Source organism: Benincasa hispida, chromosome 3, assembly GCF_027475165.1.
Source record: "Benincasa hispida cultivar pf3 chromosome 3, pf3_genome.v1.1, whole genome shotgun sequence".
Lineage (NCBI taxonomy): Eukaryota > Viridiplantae > Streptophyta > Magnoliopsida > Cucurbitales > Cucurbitaceae > Benincasa > Benincasa hispida.
The window spans coordinates 28,511,477-28,522,861 of NC_143480.1; the positions used below are offsets into that span (position 1 = coordinate 28,511,477).

General features: G+C 34.2%; 2 protein-coding genes across 2 annotated transcripts; one reads left to right on the forward strand and one right to left on the reverse strand.

Moving 5' to 3' along the window:
- Positions 1-2,698: 2,698 nt before the first annotated feature.
- Positions 2,699-5,196, forward strand: LOC120073847 (RmlC-like cupins superfamily protein). Its single transcript, XM_039026729.2, has 5 exons — positions 2,699-3,040; positions 3,144-3,319; positions 3,418-3,498; positions 3,664-3,981; positions 4,067-5,196. The coding sequence occupies exons 1-5, from the start codon at positions 2,734-2,736 to the stop codon at positions 5,009-5,011; spliced, it is 1,827 nt and encodes a 608-aa protein (XP_038882657.2). The 5' UTR covers positions 2,699-2,733; the 3' UTR covers positions 5,012-5,196.
- A 1,199-nt stretch (positions 5,197-6,395) lies between these two features.
- LOC120074190 (zinc finger protein GAI-ASSOCIATED FACTOR 1-like) lies at positions 6,396-9,321 on the reverse strand. The gene is made up of 4 exons (XM_039027235.2): positions 8,674-9,321; positions 8,184-8,580; positions 7,847-8,067; positions 6,396-7,322 (listed from the first exon to the last, which is right to left on the reverse strand). Exons 1-4 carry the CDS (start codon positions 8,795-8,797, stop codon positions 6,556-6,558), a joined length of 1,509 nt encoding a protein of 502 aa, XP_038883163.1. The 5' UTR covers positions 8,798-9,321; the 3' UTR covers positions 6,396-6,555.
- Between the last annotated feature and the right edge of the window lie 2,064 nt (positions 9,322-11,385).

The window sequence follows — 11,385 nt, forward strand, 5'->3', positions numbered from 1 at the left end:
TTATTATTGATTTATATGTTTAAAGTCATAGTTTATTTTTTAAATAAATTTGTTCTAAAATTCACAGTATTTTCATAATTTTTTGTGATATCCGTAAATTAGAGTTACCGATATTTACATCAATAATGATATTTTTGTCCATGAGGAGAGTGATATTAGAAGATGATAGGAAAGCTAAAGCATCAATGATTGCTTGAACTTCGAGCAACTTGATAGACCACTCATTGTATATCTTCCTAAAGCTAACACCTATCGAATAGCTAGAATAATCATGAACTAATTGTTGTTTTATTTCGTTTTTGGTAATAGTTGTAGACATAAAAATCAAACCTTTGACCTGAAGGGAACATGTCAATTACTTGACACGAGGGAGAAGAAAAATTGAATATATGGAGCATCTCGGGATAAGAAGGAAACTTCTCCCATGTTTGTCATCTATGATCAATACACTCAATTTATCTTATTTAAATAGTCACGGACTCTTTAAAGCCTAATATAACAAATCAAGAATATCAATGATGTTTTCATAGCGGAAGTTTCATACGTCTAACCTTTTATTAGATGTTTATAAGGTCGGTAACGGGGCTGGCGCGAGGCCAGAGATGTATTCCCCATCCCTGTCTCCATGGAGATTTGTAATCCACATTTCCCATTTTGAGGAGTTGGGGTCGAGGTCGGGGAATCCCCATTTGGGAATTGGGTCCCAGGAAAAAAAAATCGTTTATATTTTTATTTTTAATTAATTATTTACTCGAAATTAACTAAATTTGATATTTATGTTGAAATTATAAATATTTTAGACAACAAATTAGTATTATTATTGTTTTATGTATTAGCTAGCTACTGATGTTATATATATATATATATGTATGTATGTATGTATAAGAATAATAATAAATAACAAAAAAAGAGCATTTTTAAATATTAAAAAAAATAAAAAAAATATTTACACTTTATAGCAAAAAGTTCCAAAAATATAAAACACTCTTGGAATTTTTGCTACAAAGTATAAAAAATTTTAGGATTTTTCTATTTTTAAGATTTTTTCAAAAAATATTTATATATATAAAAATATTAAATAACAATAAAAAAAATATTTGGGACGAGGACGAGGCAGGAATACCCTTCCCGATCGGGGATCCATTTTGTATCCCGGTTTGACCCCATGCCTGGTCAAACTAGGGATTCCCTGCCCCGATCGAGGCGGGTACTTGCAGGGACTCGATCTCGCGAGAATTTTTGTCAACCCTAGATGTATATACTTGAGGGTCATTTGGTTAGAAGGTTTTCTGTATAGGAATTGGCACATGCATCCAAAATCCATGTTTTTTTTCACGGTTTTCAATAATTTGCCTGGGAATAAGCTATTCTCATATATTCTCATTTTCCACATACAAGTATTTTCTATTCCCTTCCAAAATATGGGCTTTCTCTTTTTCTCTCTTCACCTGTTTTTTATTTTATATATAATTTCATTTTAAATATTGTAATTAATTAAGTAATCAATATTAATTTAATAAAAATAATATAAATATTTATTTTAATAAATCAATAATATTCTATTAAAATATTTACTTTAACTTTTTTTACAATAAAATTTTATTAAAGGAATGTAAATACTTTTTACATAAATTAATAATTTATTAGCCAATAATACCTTAAATATATTTAATTAATAAACTAGGATTAATTAAATTTAATTAGTTCAAAAATTCATATTTCAATAATAGTATTTTATTACTTTATTGTTTTTTTATATAATCAAATATTATTTATTAAATTAATTTTAATTTGCTGATGCAATATAAAAATATAATCATTATTGATCAGTTAATTATTTATTATTATTAATATTTGGTAGTTCATTTCATTTTATATATATATATATATATATAATATATATATTTATTAGTCTATCATATTTACAAAACTTTTTTTATTTTTTATTAAGATATCATATTTCAATCTATTTGTTTTTTACTTCTTATATAATGTATTATTTATTAAAATATATTTTCTTATATTATTTAATTAAAATTAAAATTTCTAATATTGAACCTAATTAATTATAAAAATGATTAGATATTATATTATAATTAGTATGACGTTCATTCAATATATTAATTGGTTAATTTTAATTATAAATTACTCAAATTTTAAATATCTATAATTAAAAATTATTATTGATTTATAATTAATTAATTTTATAGATATATTAAATATTGTTTATTGATTAATTTATTAATCTATTACAATTATACAAGATTTCATGTTTAATTTCATAAATTAAATACAAAAATTATTTTATGAAGAAATTATTTTTTAAGATTTTAAATTTCAAAAAATACGCGTTAGGAGGAATATATGTATTTGGTCTATGAATTTACGAAAAGTACATTAAATATATTTATTATTTAACTTTTCAAAATATACCCGTTTTTTTAGTAATAGAAATTTTAATAATTCACGACTAACTATATCATTTTTGATCCTCAAGTTTGTATATCCTGATTCACAATTATCTTTTTATTTATTTATTATTTAATTTTGCAACATACTCAATATAGATGCCCAAGAACCCCAACAGCTTGGACTCAGTCAGCTGCCACGCGTCCAATTTCCATGGCACGTGTCTTTTTCAGGTTCCACGTAGCCTCATTCCCTTTCTACTTGAACTCGCCTCTGTTATAAAACAATTAACCTTTCTCCTACATTCAATGCTTCTGCTCAACAATGAAGAAATGCACTGCAATTTCAGGATCCCCATCTTCACCTTCCTTTCTTATCTCCATCTTATTCCTTTTCCTCTCTCTTCCTACAAATGCCGATGACGGATGGTGGGAAACAGACAGTCCTGTAGTGAAGAGAGCCAATGAAAGAATCCCACTCCTTAAAACTGAGTACGGTGAGATCTCCACCGTTGATTTCGCCGATGGCTCTCGATTCGGACATTACCATCTTCAGTTCATCACATTGGAACCCAACTCCCTGTTTCTCCCTGTTCTTCTTCATGCTGACATGGTGTTCTATACTCACACTGGTATGTTCTCTGTTTTTTTTAAAAAAAGATTTTTTTTAATAAAATAACGAAATATGAACATTTGAATGATGATAATGTTTTTTTTTTATTAATATTTTTTTAGGAAGTGGGAGATTGAGTTGGTTTGATGACGATGATCTGAGGGAGGTGGATATACGGCGGGGAGATATTTACAGGCTCCATCCAGGCTCCATTTTTTATTTGCAGAGTAACTTAGAGACCGAACGTGAAAAGCTTCGAATCTATGCTCTGTTTTCCAGCACAGATGAGGATTCATTCGTACGTTCAAATCAAAATTTATATCCTTAATCATTCAAAGTTTGTAAATTGGTTTTAATTTCTGATTTTAAGAATAAATTTGATTTATGTTTTTGAAGAACCCCTCCATCGGAGCATACTCGCGCGTCACCGATCTGGTTCGTGGCTTCGACAAAGAAGTTCTGCGTAAAGCTTTCATGGTAATTCAATTCCTATCCTAATTAGTTTATTAAAATTGTAAATTTTCAAATATTCCCTACGAGAACTTGTCGATTCAGTTATTTTCTTCAATTAGAAGGGGATGGATTTTGCATATGGGAAAATTTGGGATCATTTTACGAACGGTTGTGATAATATTTTAAAAGGCCCCCGAAGAAGTAATAGAGGAAATAATGAACGCGAAGAGGCCGCCACTGATCGTTCACGCTGCGACAACTCCGAGCAAGAAGAAGAAGAAGGTGGCGGCGGTGGCATGGGAATTAGAAGCTCGGTTATTGAAAACCTTCATAGGAGGAGCAAGTGGGATGGAATTCAACAACAAGAAGAAGAAAGGCGTATACAACGTTTATGAAGTAGACCCAGATTTTGAAAATTGCAATGGATGGAGTTTGACTGTAACCAAGAAAAATTCCCATCAGTTAAAAGGCTCCAACATCGGTTTCCTCGTAGTCAACCTCACATCGGTAAAGTATTTAATTCTCACTAATTCTTGATATGATTAATGAAAAAACAGAGTGAACAAACAGCAGAATTCATTTCCATTTGCAGGGTTCGATGATGGGTCCGCATTGGAATCCATGGGCATGGGAGATTGGGATCGTGACGTCGGACGAGCCGGGGGTGGTTCGGGTCGGGTGTTCGAGCACAAAGAATAGTTCAAAATGCAAGAATTGGAGTTTTGTAGTAGGGAAAGGGGATGTATTTGTAGTGCCAAGGTTCCATCCAATGGCGCAGATGTCATTTAACAATGGAACGTTTGTTTTTGTTGGATTTAGCACGACGAATGGACATAACATGCCGCAGTTTTTAGCTGGAAGTAGCTCTGTATTGCAGATTGTGGACAGGGAAGTGTTGGCGTGGTCGTTTGATGTGAATGTCACAACGGTTGATCGTTTGTTGGGAGCAAGAGTTGAGTCCATCATATTGGAGTGTACTTCTTGTGCAGAAGAAGAAGTGAGGAAAATGGAAGAGGAGGCTGAGAGAGAGAGAGAAGAGGAGGAAGAAGAGAGGAAGAGGGAAGAAGAAGAAGAGAGGAAGAGAGAGGAAGAAGAGAGGAAGAGGGAAGAAGAAGAAGAGAGGAAGAGAGAGGAGGAAGAGAGGAAGAGGGAAGAAGAAGAAGAAGAGAGGAAGAGGGAAGAAGAAGAAGAGCGGAAGAGGGAAGAAGAAGAAGAGCGGAAGAGGGAAGAGGAGAGGGAGCAAGAGGAAGAGAGGAGGAGAGAAGAGGAGGAAGCAAAGAGGGAGGAAGAGAGGAGGAGGAGAGAAGAGGAAGAGAGAAGAGAGGAGAAGGAAGAAGAAAGGGGAGAAAGAGAGGCAAAGAGAGAGGAGGAGGAAGCAAGGGAGAGAGAGGAAACCCATCAGAGAGAGAGAGGGAGAAGACGCAGAGAGACGGAGAGAGAGGCAGAGGAAAGACAGAGAAGACGTTGGGAGGAAGAAAAAGAAGAAGAAGAAGAAGAAGAGCAGCCAAGACTTAGAATTTTGGGAGTACGGGCGTAACTCAAAACTCGTTTCAATTTGGTGTCATCAAACTTTGTGCTATAGTGAATAACAGAACAGAAACGTAATTGAGATGAAAAACAAAAAAAAAATGTCACATTGTGTGTTTTAAGTTTCCAAGTTTTGTCGTTTAACGAAGGCAGCTTCAAGAAACACGTGTGTTTGTTTACTTGAAGATTTTGAAATTCTCGTCTTTTGGCTTTTGGTGGATGGCTTTTTGTTTTTTTAGTTGAACTTCAAATTTTGAGAAACAATGAGAAAAAAAAGGGGAAAAACTTATGAGCAGTCGAATGTTGAAATTAACATAAAGCATTGTTGAAAACAAAGGGGTTCTATTCTCTTATTAAACAACACTTTAAAATTTGAAGCCGAGGGGGCTTAGGGTTTGAGTGGAAATGTTGTTCCAAAAATGTGCCACACTTCTAATTTTTGAAACTTGCATCAAATAATTGTAAAGCTTTTCTTCGATATATATATATATATATATATATAATAAAAAATAAAAAGGAATCAGATTGTAAAGCTTTTACTTTTTAGGTATTTTTTGGGTGGAATTATTTACTCCATTTGGCCTAAGGATAGGAGGATAGGAGTTACTCCCAACTTATTTAGTGAGAGGATTGATTAAATAACTCTTTTAAATAATTCAAAAGAGTTTCCTCTTTTGAGTACTGTAAGAACTTTAATGGCAGAAATGAATGGTCTAAGATTTTTGGTGCTGGTAACAGTGTCCAACTAACTTTTTGTTAAGTACTTATTAGGATTCATCGAATCTCTCTATTTTATGAACACTTTTTTTAAAAATTTCTTTTTCAATCGTTTTCCGTTACTGAAGGTTTGCAGGCAAACTCTCAATTTGTGATTGCATATTTCAAAGATCTTGGCTGATACTTTGTGGATTCATTTGATTATCCGATCAAATATCAAATATCTAGAGATTTTGTAGAAAGTGATGAGTTTACAACTCAACTTCAATATCAAGTAGTATTGAGATTTTGTACATTTATTGGATAATTTCACTCAGACTACAAAATTTATTAACTCCAATATGTTGAAGTTCAACGTACAGTCGGACTACAAATTTACAAATTCCAATATATCGTTAAACATCCCTTATATGGAAGAAGTCTCAGGAATTAAGGATGCTTGGTGAGGGCTGAAAAGTGTGAATAGATAAAGTTTAGAAAGTGTTTAGGTGGCAGAGAAGAGAGAGGGCCCCAACTTCCCTTCCTACAACTGGTGAAAGGGACAATTCCAACCCCCATCTCCTCCTTCAAATAATCATAATTTCAGAGTCCAATCTTTAGTTATAATCAACATTAACCTCATTATCTGAAAATTTGTCATGTTTAGTGGGTTAGATCTCATAAACAAAGACCCTATGTGTAATAACTTCTTATGTTCCTTTCAATAATGGAAACATGCTTTCTCAAATTACAACTTTACATCTACCTTCACTGCCATCTTAATAATGGAAGGCAACCCCAAAAAAACTAAAGAAGTTCAAAATTATTACACCTTGCTTTTTTCCATTCCAACCCCTTTTAATTGTTTCTGTTCATGTCTTTGCTGGATATGTCACCAGCTCCGTAGGATCCAGTTGTTGTGCTCACGTCCATGCCTCCGCCAATCGATGTGATTAGTGCAGCCAAGCCGCTGTTGGGGCTGCCACCAGCTGCCATCCCCAGTCCGAGGAAGTCGAGGGTAGTGTGTTTTGGAGCAAATATCGAATGATTGCCTCTCATTAGTTCTTTCAATCCAGAGTTTCCATCACAAGGGAGTCCGAGTCCGAGCCCTGCAGCAATTGAGATTCCATCTGGTTCGACTTGCCTCTGATTCCATGGCAGGCTCTCTTGTGGCGCAGCCGAAGAGGAGGACGGTACTAAGCCTAACCCGCGAAGCAACGAGGCATTTGATGCTGCTGCTCCCATTTGAGCAGCCTTTTGTAGTAAAGCAGTGGCGGACATTGCAGGTTGTGGAGTTGGTGTGTACTGCCGGAGGTCTTGGCTAGCAGCCCCAAAAATTGATGCCCCATGGCTAGTTGAAAGACATAGTGAAATAGGCTCGGTGGACGTCGTTGGAGCATAGTCAGATGAGCGATCTGAACAAGCCATAGCATGTATCAAGTCAGTAAACACTGGGGGTTGAGGAGGCTGCAGGCTTATTGATGTAGTGGTGGAAGCAAACAAGCTAGCAAATCGGCTACTTGAACTGCTGTTGCTGCTCGGGCTCTTGCTGCTGCTACAGCTACCACTCATACCTGTCGTAACAGGTGCTTCTTCGTTATATTGGGGTGGATTCTCTGATCGTTCTTCAAGGAGAAACAAAAGTTAACAGAAGAGAAGAAAGGGAACAGAAAAGAAGGTCACTAAGCTACATGTAATCAGTGCTAAACATTTGGGGGAATTCTTTAAGAGAGAGCTAAAGAAGAAGAAAAAAGGGGGAAAAAGCAGAATCATCAATCATGTTTTTTTTTTAGCTAAAAAAGCTTTCTTTTCACCTCATCCCCATCTTTTACCTTTTTCAACACTGAGGGATCTCTTTAACAAAAGTTATGAATCTCATAGTTGACAGTAACTAATCCAGAAAAGCTCATTTTTAATTGTTCCCTCTCAAATCATTCTCCTATCCCATGTCATTTAACCCAATTGCTCAGAGGATTTAACCAGATGGAAACAAAGAAACAACAACAGACAAAACACAACTACAATCCAAGGCTTTCACATACTGAGAAACAAACAAAGAACATAAAATTTTTGTTCTGTTTATTTCATTGGGACAAAATACAATACACGACAAAGCTAACTGAGGAGGCAGAGTAGTTGCTGACTTTACCTTGACTTTGAATCGGCAAGACAGGAGATAGAACACAAGCTGACTGTGGAGGAGATGCAGCCGCCGGAGGCGACGGCGGAGGAGATTGCTTCGGATTTGGCTCCACCGCTTTCTGAGAAGAATCAGAAACCGGTTTGTCCACCAACGACTGAGGCTGCGCTTTTGCACTTTCCTCTGCCAATGCATCACAGAAAGCTCTATGCGTAATGAAGCTATCCCTCCTACAAAAGGTGGAGGAACAAACCAAAAAAAAAAAAAAAAAAACCCTCAAAATTCCCAAATTAAAAACCAGAATTTCAAAACAGAGGAAATGAAGAAAAGGGGAGGAATTACAAACCTGGAAAACAGGGTACCACAATCGCATTTGTACTCTCTAGTACCACAAATTTTGGAATGGGCTTTCCAATCAGACTGAACAGCGTATTTCTTCGAACACTTATCGCATTTCCACTTCTTCTCCCCATGCTTTCTGCAAAAGTGCTTCTTAATCCCAGTCAGATCACCCAGAGCTCTAGAAGGATCGTGATGAACACAAGAAGTCTCAGGGCAAACATAGACCTTCTTCTTCACCTCATTACTGGACCTTTGCCGAAGCTTCCATGGAAGATTGTGACCTCGCCGATGAAGCTGCAGATTCTGATCCCTCTGAAACCCTTTGTTGCAAATCTCGCAAACAAATCGATTTGTGGCCAAAAGGGTCTTCGGAGACAAAGCAATCACTTCCGCATCCGGATCTGGACAAAACCAAAGCTCCAATTGAACAGTCAAAACAAGAAGTTGTCGAAACACCAAGTAGGAAAAAAAAAACAAAAGTAATAAGATAATACCTGGCATTCCAGGTAGATTTCGTTTTTTCTTAACTGCGGATTTGGGCGGCGGAGCGGTGTTTCCAGGGGAGGAAACAGTAGGTTCGCCGGAAGCCGACGAGGAATTCTCTAAATCGGCTGGCATGAGTAAGTATAGCAAAAATAAAATTAAAAATCAAGAGACGTAAAGAAGAAGATTCAGAGCATTTATCAGGAAAAAAAAATCTTTTTGCGATGAAGAGGACAGCAAATTTTGTTGTTCTAGGGTTTTCTTTTGGGTTTGGTTCTCTCTCAATCTCTACCAGTAAAGTAAGTTTAATTTAGCCACCACCACCAACGACGGTGACGGAAGGCGGCGGAAGGCCGGCGGTGGAGGCAATTGAAAAGAGGAGAAAGGAGAGATTTTGGTTAAGAGAGGAAAAGGAAACGAGAGATTCTAACTCTGATTCAGCAGAGGGAAGGAGTAGCCGACTCCGCGATGACTTTGCCTTTTCATTTCAGAAAAGAAAAAGAGAAAAAATAATCCTAAAATATTTTAAATAAGACTTTTTATTTTTATATAAAATAAAATTTAAATTTAAAAAAAAAAGAAAAAAAAAAAAAAAAAAAAAAAAAGAGAGAGAGATAGGAATGGATTGGGACTTGTTGATCAAGTTTCCAATTTCGGACAGAGCCCACTTGTCGTTTCGTAACTTTGGCAATTTCCATGTAACTCCGACTACGAGGTAACAGTCGGTGTTTTAAGTATTAATGTTTCTAATCACCTTAATTCTCAAATAATTCATATATTTTACTTCATTTTTATTTACTCTACTTTCATAAAACATCTATATTTTGAATTATCTCACCTCTATTTTATAAAAAATATAATGTTCAAGTTTAATTAGTTATTTATAATTTATTGGATACGATCATAAGATATGTTTTTTATTATATTAAAAAAAATAGTTGTTTGCCTAATAACTCATCTTCTTATCAGTTACTTTCATTCTATATACCTATTTTGGTTGGTTGTTTTTAGTTCATTTTAGGTTTGGTACATTTAAGATGTATGTTTACTTCATTTGGTTTTAAGGGGCTATCATTTAATTCATTTATTTCTTTTTTCTTATCTCTCTCTCTCTCTCTTTTTTTTTTCCCCACAATTTGTAGGACATTGATTTTTTGAGATCCAAATATGCAATCATAAGTTAATAATAAAACATTTTTATTGTACATGTATTTTACATTAGAATTTTACAAATAAATTAAAAAATCATTATTTAAAAGTATAAAGATGATAATATGTAAGTAACTAAAATAACGTAAGTTTAAAGTATATGCAAAATTGTAATGAGTTATTTGATGCGATGAGTTGATATATGACGTCTAGAGTTTATAAGTCTGTAGAGTTCACATGTTTGAGAGTTTATATGTCTACGTTTGAGGTACAGAGTTTTTTGTCTCAATCCGAATGTCTATGTTTAGGATGAAAAGTTAAGTTCATATATCAGGAATATCTTTTATGATTACTATTTTTGTTCATAAATTTTTCTACTTCAATAATTCTACCCATCTTTGTATGAATTAAATATGGATAACAATTTTTTCCTTTTATTTTTTTTAATTCTTTTGGTAATGAATAACAATTAACCAACTACATTTCTTATAAAGATGTGGCTAAATAAAATGGGAAATCAAAGAGAAATCAAAACTTTTCATTCTTAATTTTTCTTCATGAATTTCGTCATCTTCTTTTTTTTCTTCTTCTTATTCCTATTGTTGCTTTGAATTTTTCTTCTTCGTGATTTTTTCAATTGAATCTCCCTCGTCATCTTAGCAGCCAATGGAATGTCACCACCGTTTTTTAACAATTCTACTATCAATTCCTCCAAATTTAGAAGATCATTAGAGAACAAATTTTCATTTTCACTAATTCTTGCCAAAAAAATATGTTCCATAAAACAAATCTTTATTTATGGATTTTTTTCCTGCTATTTGTTATTTTTGTTTATTTTTTTCTTAACTTTTTGTTCCACCATTCAATTACATATATACTTTTTCAAATTTTTAACACTTATTTGATATGTGAATCCAATTAAATAAATATATATATACAATTTTCTGCATATAAATATGGATTGTTTTCAAATATATGGAAATGAATCAAGATTACTATATGTGTCATGATAGACACAGATAAGAGCCTATCATAGATAGACTATGATTATTTACTATTATTTGTAAATATTTTCAACAGTTTTGTCATTTTTAATAATTTTCCTGTAAATATTGCACTTAACATAGACAAAATACTATTATTTATATAATCAACAACTCTGCAACATACTTTATGAACATGCACAAAAAATAATAGGATATATAACCTCTTCCTAGACTATGGTAGGATTGGTAAGAAGCAAACGATCTTATAATAGTCGGAGGTGGTTATTGAAGTTGATTATCAAATATGGTTTTCGTTAGAGTTTGCAGTCGAAAGTGGTTGTCAGAGCCCGAAGTTGGTCGCACAAATGTGGTATTGGAGTAGGTTGTCGGAGTTTGTCGTCGAATGTGGTTGTCAGAGTCCGGAGTTAGTAATTGGAGTTGATCATGTGAAGGTGGTCGTCAAAGGTGATTTTTGTCGAAGTTTGTAGTCAGAGGTGGTTGTTGAAGCCAGAAGTTGATCACTAGAGTTTGTAGTCAGAGTTGGTTGGTGGAGCCTAGAATTGGCGTCACATTGGTCGTGCAAAAATG